This window comes from Aythya fuligula, chromosome 6 (genome assembly GCF_009819795.1).
Source record: "Aythya fuligula isolate bAytFul2 chromosome 6, bAytFul2.pri, whole genome shotgun sequence".
In the NCBI taxonomy this organism is placed as follows: domain Eukaryota; kingdom Metazoa; phylum Chordata; class Aves; order Anseriformes; family Anatidae; genus Aythya; species Aythya fuligula.
Window position 1 is genome coordinate 6319690 of NC_045564.1, and position 15003 is coordinate 6334692.

At 43.5% G+C, this 15003-nt stretch overlaps 1 protein-coding gene across 4 annotated transcripts in view; it reads left to right on the forward strand.

Moving 5' to 3' along the window:
- The first annotated feature begins 2635 nt into the window (after positions 1 to 2635).
- Positions 2636 to 15003, forward strand: part of NCKAP1 (NCK associated protein 1) — a 59513-nt gene continuing 47145 nt past the window's right edge. For 2 of the 4 annotated variants that reach the window (XM_032189746.1, XM_032189747.1), the window contains exons 1-3: positions 2636 to 2867; positions 12680 to 12697; positions 13812 to 13922. In XM_032189746.1, the coding sequence (XP_032045637.1) occupies positions 2760 to 2867; positions 12680 to 12697; positions 13812 to 13922 (237 nt within the window). In that variant the 5' untranslated portion in view covers positions 2636 to 2759. The remainder of the gene's footprint in view (positions 2868 to 12679; positions 12698 to 13811; positions 13923 to 15003) is intronic. The other 2 variants (XM_032189748.1, XM_032189749.1) reach the window with 1 other exon arrangement.

Consider the following 15003-nt stretch of genomic DNA (forward strand, 5'->3'; position numbering starts at 1 on the left):
ATATGTACAGCTACAAGATAGTAAAATTTCCGTGTAAGTATGAGAGATTGTTGCTTGCTGGTGCTGATCCCTTCCCTATTCTGATATACAGTATGTTTTCAAGTAATGCAGCTAACTCAGTGTCATTTGCATTAAAAATTATAGCAACCAGGGGTGCTCTCTATAATAGGATTTTGTAAATAGCCTCATGAATAGCGTGGGAGTTTAAAACCAGGATGCTCTGCCACTAGTACAAAGGAGAAAGAGTCAGTCATTATTTCCTTCTCTGCCTCAGCCTGTTGTTATCTTTGCAGCATGGAGAGTAATTGTGATTGCTTTCATGTTGAAAACTATGTTAGTAGTTACAGGGAGCTTGAAAGCTCTCCAGCAAGCTCAGTAAGCACAAACCTTATCAAAACCGAGTGACCTGGTCTCCATCATAATCCATAGCTTTTCTACTCATTTCAGAGAGAGAAAGGTTGGGATATTAGAGCACAGATGATTTAATATGACACCCAAAAACTCACAATGAACTGTCACGATGTTACTGTCATTCTACTTGCTAGGCTATATATAAATGACATATTCTGTGACTGTTATTTTTTGAAACTACCAGAAGACTGAATATGGCTCAGAAATAATTGAATACAGAATTAAAAATTGGCTGCTACTTGTTTTAGCTGCAGATGAGGAAAGAAAAATGCACTCAGCAATAGTATTTCTTATTTTGCAGTGCAACTACATGGGAAACATCTTTATTGTAACTAGAAATAGTAATATATATATATATATATTTTTAATGAATTCAGGATCGAAGGAAGAATCCTTCTGCAAAAATATTACTACAGATATTTCATTAAACATTTTGACATTACATGGCATTTTATGCTTTATTTGAAGACTGATTTGAATGCTTGTGATGTTTTCAATAGGCCCCAGTACTGAAAGGTCAGGTCTAACCCAATTAATCAGTACAGCATTGTTGCTAGGTATTCCCAACTCTTGGACACAAAGCTGGGACAGAAAATTATCTGATAAAGGCCAAAAAATGAGTCAATAGCAGGCTTAAGATTGGAACTCTAAGTTCTTGCTTCCTGGTTTCATTCTGAATCATAAATTATCTTGTAACTGCTAAAAAGAAGGTCAGCAACAATTTAATTACATTTAGGCTTCTCGCGTTCATTTCTACGCTTTCTAAAATCTATTTGTTTAAAACTGCTGAAAGACTGAGGTAATCTGATTCTGATTTATAACGTAAAAATACAAACTGAAAATTAAACATAAGTATTAACATATATGTATATATATATAAAGCACAGATGGTGGTGCAATTATTTTAAAAAATTAGATTAAAAGGTTAATTCTGAAGCTTCTCTCCCATAAACTAGGTTAGGGAGCCCTTCGTGCCAGCTGGCTGTGCTGGCTGCTCAGCAGAGCCCAGTCTCAGAGCCAGTATCAGCGGGGCTGGCAGTGAGGGGTAGGTCCCACGGAGGCCTCTCACTGGCATTCACAGCATGGGAACCTCACTCGTACTTCAAATATATGCTTTTAACTCTCATGGCTTCGAGAGTAAAAATAGTCGGGATGTGACTCATCTAATTGGTGAAATGGCATCTCTATGAATTTGCTGCGTGGCAATCGAGAGCCATGGCTCAGAGAAAGGGCCCGAGCCTCCTCCATTTCGGAGAGCCACCAACGTGTGGGCTGGCTGGGTCTGGGGTGGCCACGCTGTGTTCAGTTTTGAGCCCTTCAGTATCAGAAGGACATGGAGGCCCTGGAGCACGTCCAGAGAAGGGCTATGAAGCTGGTGCAGGGCCTGGACCACAAGTCCTGTGAGGAGCGGCTGAGGGAGCTGGGGGTGTTTGGTCTGGAGAAGAGGAGGCTCAGGGGAGACCTTACTGATAAACTTCCTAAAGGAAGGTGTGGGGAGCTGGGGTTCAGCCTCTTCTCACAGGCAACTAGCAATAGGACTGGAGGGAATGGTCTCAAGGTGCACCTGGGGAGGTTTAGGTTGGAAAAGAGGAGACATTTCCTCTCAGAAAGAGCAGTCAGGCATTGGGACGGGTTGCCCAGGGAGGTGGTGGCGGCACCATCCCTGGGGATGTTCAAGGAGAGGTTGGACGTGGCGCTTGGGGACATGGTCTCGTGGGTGACATTGGTGGTAGGGTGGGGGTTGGACCAGATGATCCTGGAGGTGTTTTCCAATGTGATTCTTTGCACTTTGTCCCTGCCTGCAGGTGCCTCGCAGGTGCACTTGTGTGGGACCACACAGAGCGTAGGAGTTGCAACTGGGACAGCGCCCGGCACACAACGCCCTCCTGCGCCTCAGCGCTGGCTTTCGGGTGGCTAAGGGCGGTGAAGCACCGCTCATTAGGAGCTCTGGAGAACATTCTGCACTGCCCTGAGGTGCGACATGGAGCTGTGACACAGACGCGGCCCCACGGCCCTGACACCAAACCCCACGGCGAGCGAGCTCGGGGGGCGGGCAGGGGGCGCCTCTCGCAGCGCCTCCGCCGCCGGGCCGCAGGGGGCGGCCGAGAGCGGAGCAGCGTGACGAGAGAGGCAGCGAGCGAGGCCGGGGAGAGGAGGAGGAGGAGGAGGAGGAGGAGGAAGGAGAGGAGGAAGAGGAAGAGGAGGAGGCGGCGGCAGCAGCAGCGCCGGGCCGGCGGCCGCGCCACGGCGGGGCTGGGAGCGGTGTCGGCGCTGCGGGCAGGGGCAGAGCGGGACCAGGAGCAGCAGGACCAGGAGCAGCAGGACCAGGAGCAGCAGCAGCAGCAGCGATGTCGCGCTCGGTGCTGCAGCCGAGCCAGCAGAAGCTGGCGGAGAAGCTGACCATCCTCAACGACCGGGGCGTCGGCATGCTCACCCGCCTCTACAACATCAAGAAGGTGCGGGGGGCCCCGCCGGGGGGGAGGGGAAGGAGGACGAGGAGGAGGAGGAGAAGGAAGAGGATGAGGAAGGAGGAGGAGAAGGAGGAGGAGGAGGGGGCGGCGGCGCGGCCTAGCCTGGGGCAGGGCAGGGCAGGGCGGGGAGGGGAGGCCCGGGCGCGGTGCCCCGGCGCTGGGCAGCCCCGGAGCGCAGGGCCCGGAGCCCCCCAGGCGGCGGCGCGGGGCCTAGGCCCGGCCCCGGGCCCCGTGGCGGCGGCGGCTGCGGCGGGCGGGGGCTGCGGGTGCGGAGAGTGCGGCCCCGGCGGGGGGGCGAAGGAAACTCCAGAGCCAAATGGGCCTCGGGGCAGGCCCCGAGCTGGGCACAGGCTGCCCCCCGGCCTGGGGAGCCCCAGGCAGCGGGATGGTGGGACTCCAGCTGGTGCTGCCGTGAGAAGAAGTAGGGTTGTGCTGTTCCCAACTCGGCGCTAACCCAAAGCGATCCCTTCAGTTTGGGGCGCTGAGGTGTTTCTGCAGATCCGCGCTGGCATAAATCAGCTGTTCCCAGTAAAATATTGCGAACTGATACCTTCCAGGAATAGAAATGAGGTTCCTCGTAGCTTGCAGTTTTTCATGTTGGACGACTGCAGCGACTTATTAATGGTAACGATTCCCTATTCATGAGGAGAAACATCAAAATGTTGAAGTCGCTCTTGTGTGTATTTGTTGTGCTCCAAGAGAAATGTCAGCTGAAAAAAAAGCCCAGCCCAGTGGAATTTTGCCTGAGCGAGGCCCTCGGCCAGTATGGCTGTGCTTTGTGGGAAGAAGGCTGGAAAAGAGGCAGGAGAAGGCAGACCCTGTGACATATAGCTGTGTTTGGAAAACTGTAAGTGCAGGCTCTGTTTGATTACTGGTTTGGGAGCGCTTACGGTGCCTGGTCCAGTGCCCATAGGCAGGTTTCCGCTGCCGTGTTTGGCTGACAGAGCCCTGTGCAGGTTTGTCCATATGGAAGCTCTGCCAGTGCCGGTGAAGTGATGCGAGTGGAAGGGCTCTCAGTGTGGGAGCGTCAGCACTGGAGGTGACAGCAGTTTTTCCTGCAAATGCCATGAACCGAGTCCAAAACTGCTTGGGTCTTGCATACGCAGATGGGAGGCACGTCCAAGCAGCTCAGTTACTGCGGGACGTACAGCTTGGCAAATCTGGAGCTGCCCCATGTACAGCACTGCGTATTCAAATGGTGGTTTGAGATCCAAGTAGTTATTTTCTTGAGCTGCAGTAAACACTGCATGACAGTGCTAGCTGGCTGGCTCTAGTGGTGAGACCTAGAAGTCTTAAGATTGGTAATTGTTTTATTTCTTGGGAGACCAGCTTCAGCGTAGCTGGCTTCCTGCAGCACTTTCTTCTTTTCCTCTTTTTTTTCCCCACTTTTACCCTTTTTGAAAGCAGTTGATTTCAAAACTGCTGGTTAAGGTTTCCGTAGTTTCTCCACAGAAGACAATATCGAAACTCAAGTTAGTAGAGAACTACACAATATGTGGTATTGCGGTTAAAGGAAATGGTTGACTCTTTTTAGTAAGAGGAAGTGAGAGGTGAAGCCTTACAGATTGCTGTAGATGCTGTCTAGGGAGCAGAGATTTTAAAGGGTTGTGAATTTTCTTGACTGCTGGAAAATTTTTCTTCCCGGGGAATTACAGAAATTGTTAAGAGCAGTTAGAAACTTGATATTTATACTTCCTTTTCCTATAAAGAATTCAAATCTCATTTTGCTTATAACTGTTGATTGCTCATCGTTTCCTGTTTGCTGACCTCCTGTGCTGTTGTTGTCTTCCGAAATAGTTCAGTTTGTTTTTAAGACAGAGTGTCTGAAGGCATGACTTTCTGCCTCTTTGAGAGTGGCATGGAAAATATGAGATGTAGAGTTGCTGAAGTAATAGTGGATGATGAGACTAAATTCCTGCTTGACCTGCATGGAGGTGCATTTTTTTTATTTTTTTATTTTTTTTAAGGATGACACTTTGCTGGTTGCTTTCCGCTGTCTTTAGCTGCCCTTTGTACTGGGACCAGTATTGGTCCTGAATTTGAAAATGGTATTTTTGCAATTTCTCTCCTGTTTTGCTCCTTCTGGTTTTAAAGTATATAAAATCTTCATTTATACAGGCTAACAGTTGTATTATCACTCGTGCTGTTGAGCCCTCAACTAAATGCCTGTAAATCACACTCAGTTGTTTTTTGTGCGGGTGAAGCTTGAATTTTGTTGTTACCTGTCAGAGCAGACAGACCATGTTGGTAGGCTTTGTGTAACGCTGCCAGTACTGTGAAGTGAGCGTGTTGTTCAAGAGTGGTTGCAGAGAAATAATCTTATTTTCTATGAGTCAGGGTTTGCTTGTTTATAAACTATGTGGGTAACAGAAAGTATTTGCAATAAGAGATTTCGTGTTAAGATACCTGAGCCACAGACTTAGAGCAAATCAAGAGAGCGTGATTGTGATGAATGTCAGCAGGATGTCACGCTACTGTGAACTGTTCAGGATAAAAGTTACGGTTTTGAATTATTTACAGTATATGTTAATCAAAAATGATGAGTCTGTTACTTAGTGTTAATTGCTTTGCTAGCAGTGTTGTTCTGTTATTTATAATACAGGTTTTAACTTCTGTGCAATTTTTTTTTTCTTAAGAAAAAAGTCATTAGTACAAGATTCACAACTCTCACGATCACATAGCATCTGCAAAATGGGACTCTACAACAGACTCCTAGATACAAACTGCAAAACCAAACCTAACTAACAGGTAAAGAAGAGAAAAAATATTTGCAAGGGCTTTAATTGCCCTTATCTTTACCATTCTAAACCAAAACATAGTAGAAGAGCCTCTTAAGTGATAGGTGGCAGAGCATGGAGAAATTTCCAGTCTGCAGAGCTCTGAAGTCCAGAAGGGTGTAGGGCTAGATCACTTTTTTGACACCGGGCTCTGTGCGGGAGTGCAGAGCTTGGAGCTTAAAGGCGAAGCTCACTGACAGTCTTGTTCTGGACCGTGCGGTTGGTGTTGGAAGGAACAGATTGTCTTCAGGCTTCAGGAAGTGACTTGGGTGGGGCAGCGTTGTTCTTAGTGCGACAGATACTAGCGGTTCCGTGGAGGTTGAGATGGCAGCGTGTGTTGGTCCAATTGCATCTGTAATCGTAGAGGAATGGTCCTGCCCGGCTGCTAGTACGAGGAGAAAGCCTCAAGCATGATCGATCCTGGTGAAGCAAAAAAGCTAATTGCTTTGGTCAGGAAGCAAAAACAAACTGGTGGTATCGTGTCACAGGTTTTTTTCAGATGTAAAATTCAGTCTCTCCTATGACGAACATGCTGAACAGCCCCAGCTCTCTCAACCTAAGAAGAGAAGGCTCCGTGGAGACCTCACTGCAGCTTTTCAATACTTAAGGGGGTTATAAAGAAGATTGAGAAAAACTTTTTGCTCGTTCAGATAATGACAGGACAAGGGGGAGTGGTTTTACAGTAAAAGAGGGGAGATTTAGATTAGAGTTTAGGAGGAAATTCTTCGCTTGGAGCATGGTGAGGCCCTGGCACAGGCTGCCCAGTGAAGCTGTGGATGCCCCATCCCTGGAGGTGTTCAAGGCCAGGTTAGATGAGGGCCTGAGCAACCTGACCTAGTTGGTGTCCTGCCCATGGCAGGGAGTTGGAACCAGATGGGCTTTAAGGTCCCTTTCAGCCTGAGCCATTCTAGGACTTTGTAAGGAAGCAATGATACTTCTTAATACAATATAAAAATACCTAATCGACTCTTCTCAAATACACAGAAAGAAATCCAGAGGGGCTTATCCTCTTGCATCACTTATAGATGCCCCCAGTCACCTCGCATTCTTTCTTTGTTTAGCAATATGAATGTTACCTGCCCACCGTCCCCCCCAGCTGCTGTTCATTTGCCCTGCATTGTGCTGACACAAAAGCAAATCCAGTTGTAGTTGCAGGAGGTTTTTGAGATGGTCTGCAGAGGAGATGCAGCTGACAGTTCTTAACAATTCCTGCTCTAGAGTCCAAATGGACCAGACATGCCCATTGTCTTGTTTTTCTTTTTAGAGACTTACTTGATAAATTACATTTAAGGGAAGTTTTGTGGCAGTGAAACTCCTCTTAATTTTTTTTCTTTGCATCTCACCTGCCCTGTAGTTGATTAATAGACCCAAGTGCTTATTGAAACAGGTGCTACGAACAGAAGAAGATACGAGTTTATCATGTACAGACAGTGCCAAACCAAGTGTATTTCTTTCATCGGTGAGGTGGCAGGTTGCTCCAGTAAGGACAACTAACTGGGTAGGTATTTTACACATTGACCTTAGTGAGGCCGCTGACATTACCTCATCTGATTGTTTGTAAGAACAATCTAAGGAAACAGAGCCCGGGTGAAATCGGAATAATGAAAGCAGACGGGCAACCATATTAGGGAGTGGTTGCGGAGATCCCCTCGTCGGACTGCAGTCCAGCAGGCCTCGCTGGGCTGTCCCCTAGCTCTGCTCCAGCCAGGCTCTGCGTTAACAGCCTAGGTGATGAAGCCAGCCTGCTCATTAACTTTGCAGGTAGGAAACTGGCAGGAGCTGCAGAAGTAATGAAAAATGTAATTAGAATTCAGTTCCAGCCTACCAAATCATAGGTATGCTCTAACGAATTTTGGAGGTGGCTGAACAAGTGTGATTGTAACTTATTTTGTGCTTACTGAAATGTAAAATGGAAGATGAGGAGTAATGAGGCAGTAAGCCTGCAGAAAATAGTTGGGAGAAGTTCGGGTAAACTTCAGCCAAGTAGGCTGAATTGCAAAAAATAAAGGGAGATTCTGGAAATGTATGAGTAGGTATGTGGCATGCATGAAGACTCATCTGAAAAGTATGTGATTCAACACGCTCTGAAGTATGTGATTCAACATGCTCTTCAAGAGCGGTGTGGACAAAATGCAGAAAGTGCAAAGAAGAACAAGGATGATCAGAGATGCAGACAATCTGATCCCTTAAAATACAAACAAACAAACAAAAAAGGGGGGGATTTTTTTTGAAAAGTAGATCATGATTACTGCAGATTTTTAAGTACTTAACACTTCTGGAAGGAGAAGGGGAATAACCTGTCCAAGTCAGTTCTCTCAATGAAGTTCTCTGGATTAAATTGTAGCAAGAAAAGTGCAGATTACATTTTAGAACTTCCTGATGATCGAGTTAGTTAAATAATGGCCGAGGCTGTCTGAGGATGTTTTGGAATATAGTCCATTGGAGACCTGTAAGTAAAGATGTAGCAGGTATCTCCCAGGAGCAACAGAGGTACAGCTGATCCTGCTTTGGAACAGGAAAGTAGGGTAGGCAACTCTTTGAGGTCTCTTCTAGCCTGGTTTCTTCTGGCTTCATGTGAGCCAGTGGGTTGGATCTCTGAGTACAGAGATACCGGGATTCAAATTGAAGTATGTGCTGTGGGGTGAAAGTGCAGTATCCTTCAATGGATACTGTGACAATGAAAGGGCCATTACATTTATAATAACTTTGAGCCATGTTTTGGGTAAGTTCAAGGCCCATATATATGTCCTGAAATGAGGTAAGTGGAGCCTTTCCCCTGTATTCCAGATCCTAGTTGGATCACAGGAGCAGCACAGACGAAATGTACAGAATAGGTTCACATTTTGTATGAGCACCATTTATGTAACTGCAAACGCCAGGAACTGAATTTACTTGGTACAAGATTACCCAAGTGATACTAGATTAGGACAGTTAAGTTTTAGCCATCAAAATAAACTATAATAATTTGTCTCTGTGTGGCCAGTTAATTTTCGCATCTTCTTTCATAGCTGTTAAAAGGGACAAGGCTTCATTCACAAGGCTTATCTGGGACAAGCCTGTGTATTATTAAACTCAGGCTTCCACAAAACCTAAAATACAACAAAGTGTCTGTGGCAGGATTCATCAGCAATGTTAAAGCAAACGTAGTGTGAACTGTTTCCTAATGTGTTCAGCATTCAAAGCAGCTCTTCATCGATTATTCACCTCTCTGTGCTCAATAGTTTGGCTTTTTCAAAATTAGAGATTGTCGGGTGGTAATCTCATTACTTTTAAATGCATGACAGAAATGGAGAATAAATAATACGTCCCAGCTTGCAGAAACAACGTTTTTTGATGAACCCGTCTCTGAATACTTCTTTGCCATGTGTTAGTATAATTTTGTAGGATGCAGGGCCACAAACCAGGCATTCAAGCTTACAGATAAATTTTAGGGTAAAGTCTTTAATGTCAGCAGCTAGTACAAGGGGAGAATGGTTTTACTGCACATGCCTTTCCTGTGTGTCAAGGGAATGTGCTGTAGTAAGCTGTAAATGGTTCACACGGGAGTTTTTCCTTTTTTAATGCTAGAAATCTTAGTGTATTTCTATTTTCTAATGAAAGTTATTAGCTTGGGGATGGGAGGCTGTCTTTTTTTTCTTGCTATCACAGAAATTCCGTCTATTTGCTGCTAAAAGTTGCAGTGTTTTTTAATGCAGATTCACTCAAATGAAAATTGAAGGTGGGGTGATTTGCTGACTAAGATTCCTTCGGTGTCTGTTGCCACCAGGGGAAAGAACTGTGCTCAGGAGTATTCTACCTCAAGTCTGCAGTTACAGTAAAATCGAGTTCTCTTAAAGTAACAAAACCATGTTCAACTGCTGCAAAATACAACTTGTTCTATGATTGTCTTCTGATGCTGACAGCTTGGAGGATGAAAAATAGCAAATACCAATTCAAGTGATAGCTCTTTGCTGCCCTGTTTCTCTTTTTTTTTTTTTTTTTTTTTTTTTCAGGCAACAACCCTGCTAATTATTTGGAATAGATTGGCCTTAGCACTAAAAAGAAAGGTATAAAAGTGATTTGCACATGACAGGAGCTTAGGCCTTTTTTATTCATGGTGTAACTCAGGTGTGTCTCCTATGCTCTTATGTGAGCACATGTCACAGGTCTATGCAAAAAAGGCAGGAACAAAGCTCATTTTTTTTGCAATGCAATTTTGTACCCGTACGCTGTGCCATGCCCCTGGCTTTGGCCGATTGCCTGAACATAAGCCTAATTTGTGTGATACCAGCTTGCTTCGTATAAGAATTTTATTGCTGGATCTTTTATCATCCTTGTCCAGCACCCTCTGTCCTCAACAAGGAAGTGAAATGTTAGGCTTTGCTTTTTGCAGTGGTAACTCTAACACTATTGGGGCAAAAGATCTCTTTGGGATGCCTCTTAAAGTAGGTGTGCTGTGGTCCATGGGCAGCTGGACTGGATTCTGGGCCATTCGTTAGGGACTGCTTACCTTAAATGGAGAACTTAGGCATGTTTTTGTTGGCGGGTGCTTCCTTGTAAGGTGCCTCTTAGAGAGGGCCACCTAGAAAGTGAAGCTTTGTGGTGGTCTTCGTTTTCCAAGTGACAATTGCATAGAAGAACCCGAATAGCCCCAATGCTGTTTAATAATAATAATACCTTGCATTCCTGAGAGAGGAATAATAATACCCTAATTTGATAGAAATCCAGTGTCTGAGTCCTTTTTTTAAAAAATAAATAAATAAATAAATATGTAGATCAGTCTTAATGGTAGCTTTGCATTGTCTTTTTTTTTTTTTTTTTTTTTTTTTTTTACCATAACTGCTTGGCAGCTGTTGAATAATGTGCAAAAGGACTTGGAGATGGCTGAGGGGAGATTCTGAGCGTGCAGTATTTCGGGGCTGGAATCCCAGAGCTTCTGGGAGCTGTAAGCTGTGAATGTTGCACCACCAAGACCATCTCAACTCCTGGATTTCTTTTTAATGCTCCGACATGTAGCCACTCTGTTGCTTTTAAAAAAGATAAGAAATGGAAAAAAAAAAGTTATTGCAGCCCACGTGTGGGAAGAAGTGATTTCTGAGGCTGACAGAGAATGAGCGTTGAGTGTCGGTGCAGTATTCCTGCTGTACTGCTGGAGATCTGCGTGTGGCAAAGTGATTTTTGTGTGTCACACCACAGCGTGCCTGCCTATTGCAGTATTGACAAGGGGTTTGTATTAATAAAAGCAAAACCCACCTTTCTTATCTGCATTCTACCCACGACCACTGCCCTCAATGCCTTTATTCTTTCGACAGTGCAAATCTGTGGTTAGGCGCCTTACCACGCTTCCGTGCTCGTGCAGAAAGGTCCGTCCTCTAGGACAGGGGATTGTCTTTTCATGCCCTTCTGCCTTCTGGAGTGAACTGTCCTGAGCATGAGCCTTGTAGGTCTGTGTGCAGTTTAGGAAAGGTTTGGCTTATACAGACTTCACAAGCCATACTGAATGCAGGTAACAGCATGGATGGAAAATGTATGGATGAAAGAAAGCTGGTAATCAAAGAAGTAAGCAGAGGTGTTAGAAGTGGGCTGAGCTGCTTGGAACAGCCTGTGTGGGTAGGCTCGCCCAGCTTCCTGCAGGTGCAGCTGGGGCAAACAATACTGCAGCCTGCTGTCTGGCAGAAGGCTGCTTTCTGCTCTGTGGGTTAATCTTGCATAGCTGAGTACTGGAGGAAGAACTGTGGTTGCTCTAAGTGTGATGCTAGCAAACACACGATGGAAAGGGAAAAAAGCTGTCTCACATATTCGGATGTATTTAGGGGGTTGCCACTTAGGCTCTGGATAATATTGGTCATTACAAAGAACCGAGTTCCTGAAACCTTGTTGAGGATGTTGGGTGTCAGTATTTTCAGATACTTGTTTCCGTGTGAATACTCTGCATGCAAGGGCCTGGACAGGATGTCATTTCTAGAGTAGTGAACCTTTGATTTATAGGAGCAAAGCACATCTGTTACTAGGAAGGAGTAAGAAACAGTGTATGTAGAAGTAATGTTGGAATTCTGGCTGAAAAGTTTAGGAAGTCAGCGATGGCAAGATGAACATTTTTCATCTCCTATATGAGAGCAAGCACATTCAAATGGGAACACAGGTATATGTTGTCTGCTAAGCTCTTTTCTTAGTTTGTAATACTTCTTTTGGCAGAGAGTTACATAGTGTGTGGCAAAGCTGGTGAATTGCATTCATCTGACACAGCTTTTGAGAAACCCATGACGTCTAATTAATTAAGACTTTATTGAAGAGCGAGTTGTTTAATTTTTGCGACCTATTTATAGTATAATCTTTACTTTAGAAACTGTGTCAAGACTTTAAAGCGTGTATAGAAAAGTCCCCTGGCACAAATTGTTTGCTCTTGTAAGAACGTGGGAGCAACTATTTCATATCTAGTCAATGATGAACATTGCTGAATTTGTTATAAATTCCTCTTGGAGTGTTACGGATGTAACTTCTAACAAAAATTTAGTATTTTTGGCGGGAAAAAAATAGCAAATGTGAGAATTTGGGTATTAGAGTAGAACATTAGCATATATTTTAATGGTCATGTACTGCAGGCAGGAGTTTTAGAAACTTAAAATAATGACTCTTTTGTTTTTTGTTTTTTTTTTTCTTGGCTACCGTTTCTTTTTCAGGTATGTAAAACTTCACTGAGTTTCTCTCCTTTTTCCCCCTGTAGATGCATGTGATGTTTAACTCCTTTTTTCTCTCCCTACCTGAACTTAAGTTTGGAAGTACTGTTAGCAGTTACATGTTTCAGCATATACTCAGAGCCTTGTGCAATAGTAACTAATAAGTACATGTAAATGTGTTTGTGAGTACCAAAATAATCGCTATCCAGTAGAAAGTGTGCAGTCTATAGTAACAGACGGTCTGAATGTTCTCTCGGATGTAGGTAATAGTGTATTAGTTCACTTAAGTGTAACGTATTTTAGAGTTTAAGAGTCATTTGTTTATATGTAATTTTTCTCTCTTTTTATTACAATGCTTTCCCAGCAAGGACAAGTTTGGAAGGTTTGCAAAGCTTTTCACCTTCCCTTTGCCCGCTTGCCCGCTTTCAGAATCGGTCTCATACTCCATGACTTCTGTCTCTACGGTCTGCAACTCAGCCATAGAAATCGATGTGGAAAGTTTAAATGAGCTGCCATTTGAGTTCACTATGTTGCGTAGAAACGCCTAGCATGTAATTTAGTTTTGCATGAGACACTGAACTTCTTTGCAAATACCTCTGAGGACTATAAAGCTGAACACACGTTTGAGAGAAAATACAATTTGAGCACCAATTTTGTTAGGTTAATAATGCTGCTTTTAAGTATGTTTCTCCCAACTGAAGCAAACAGCATGGCTTGTTAGGGTAGTTGAGAATAAATAGAGTGTCTGACAGCATGCACCGCAGCTGGCAAAAGTAGGTTCTTCATCAGTTGCTTGTTCACTGAACCTGTTCTTCGGATATGTCCGTGTAGGCTCTTTAAAAGACTTGACATTTAGTTGTGACTTCTGTTCAAATTGAAATTTAATGAAATTTCTCAAGTGCTGCTTTTAAAGCACAGCTTATGCTTCTGTAGGAATAAAGGGAATGAGCAAAACATTAGTTCCTACTTTAAGGAAATAGGGCATTTTAGGCAACTACCGGTGGTTTTATTATGGGATGGAAAGCTCTCTTGCAGTTAACAATTTAAAGAAAAATTAAATGCAGACTGGTGGTGGGGCTTTTTAGTTTTGTTTCACAAAGGATAGTCCTCCACAGATGATGAAATGATTGAATTTTCTAACAGTTTATTAACTCCAGATGAATGAATACAACACTACCTCAAACCAGGAATAGCAGTAAAAAGAAAATGTTTTTTTTTCTTTCTTTTAGGATTGAGTTTTTCCCCTCACTGCTGTTCTGCACTAACTGCTTTGATACTTCCATGCATCTTTTTCAGTAGAAGAGCATCTCTGTACTGTTTCCCATTGCATATTTCAGCTGTGACAGTCCCTGCACTTTGCCTCTCATTATCACCTGCTCACTTAAAACAGAACAAAACAAAATCTTTCTAGTTTGTCTTCAGATTTGCAACTATCACTTTACTTCAGATGGATGATTGTGTATTTTTACTTCATTTTGTATTGTATTTTCTTATAGGCATGTGGTGACCCCAAAGCCAAACCATCCTATCTTATTGACAAAAACCTGGAATCTGCTGTCAAATTCATAGTCAGGAAGTTTCCAGCAGTAGAAACACGCAACAACAATGTAAGTAACTAAATGGCTATACAAACCCTATTCTTTTTGGTACTGTTCAACATATGTTGCTTGGATCTTAGAGGTTTTGTGTGTTCTTTGAAAACATCTGACACCGACAGTCATACTTGGAATACAGTTGTTGATTCAAATGCCCAACAGTTGCTGATTTGGATGTCTGACAAGATACTATAGAATGAATTAACTCCAAAGTTAGAATATAATACTGTAATTCCGTCGTCTTTTTGATTAGGGTTTTCTTTTTTACTTACTCTTTGTTCAATTCCAAAGAATTATCAATGGGAAATAATCCTACACAAAAATCTAAATTTATGTCCTGCCTTACTTTGATAGCAGAAATTGTTGGTGACATTATGATCATGGAAATTGGAAGTTGCATAACATTTTGTGATGAGACCTCACCAGCAGATCAGTAAAAGCCGACTGACTGAAAAATGGGAAAATGTACCACACAGGTGTTCTTGCCTGTGGGGGCAGTCTCCATGGGAATAAAGAATGTAGGAGGAACCTTGCGAAGTACAAAAACACGGATCCCGAGGAAATATAATTATTTCCTCTCAGATGTGGTGAGTTCAGTTGCAAGAGGAAATCATACTTCACCCTTCTGAGTGATCCAGTATTGCTGAATGTGACTTTGTAGTCTTTTGGGGATAAATAAAGTAATTAGATTACAGGTTACAGGTGTCTTTTGGCAGGTGATGAACATTAGTTTCTCTGTTTCAATTTGAAAGCAAAGGGAAAGTTATTTTTTTTAAACTGCTTATATTTCTTTCAAAAGGTGGAAAGTGGAGGTAGGTGCTGGGGTTTGCATGTTCCCTGCATGCAGTTACATGCATGTATGCTTGAGATGTTTAGGCTTGCTTTAAGCATTCTGGTTTCTGCAGAATGGTAGTGGTAGCAGCAGTGGGAATAATTAGTTTCTTTTACAATACCTTCTAGAACTCCCATGCAATGTCTCCAGTAATGCCAACACATAAAATCAGAAAAACTCTCCCTTATGGTGGAGCTGTTTCATTGACAATGTGCTTTCTCATTTAGAACTTCCTTATGTTTTGTACTGTTTAATATTCCT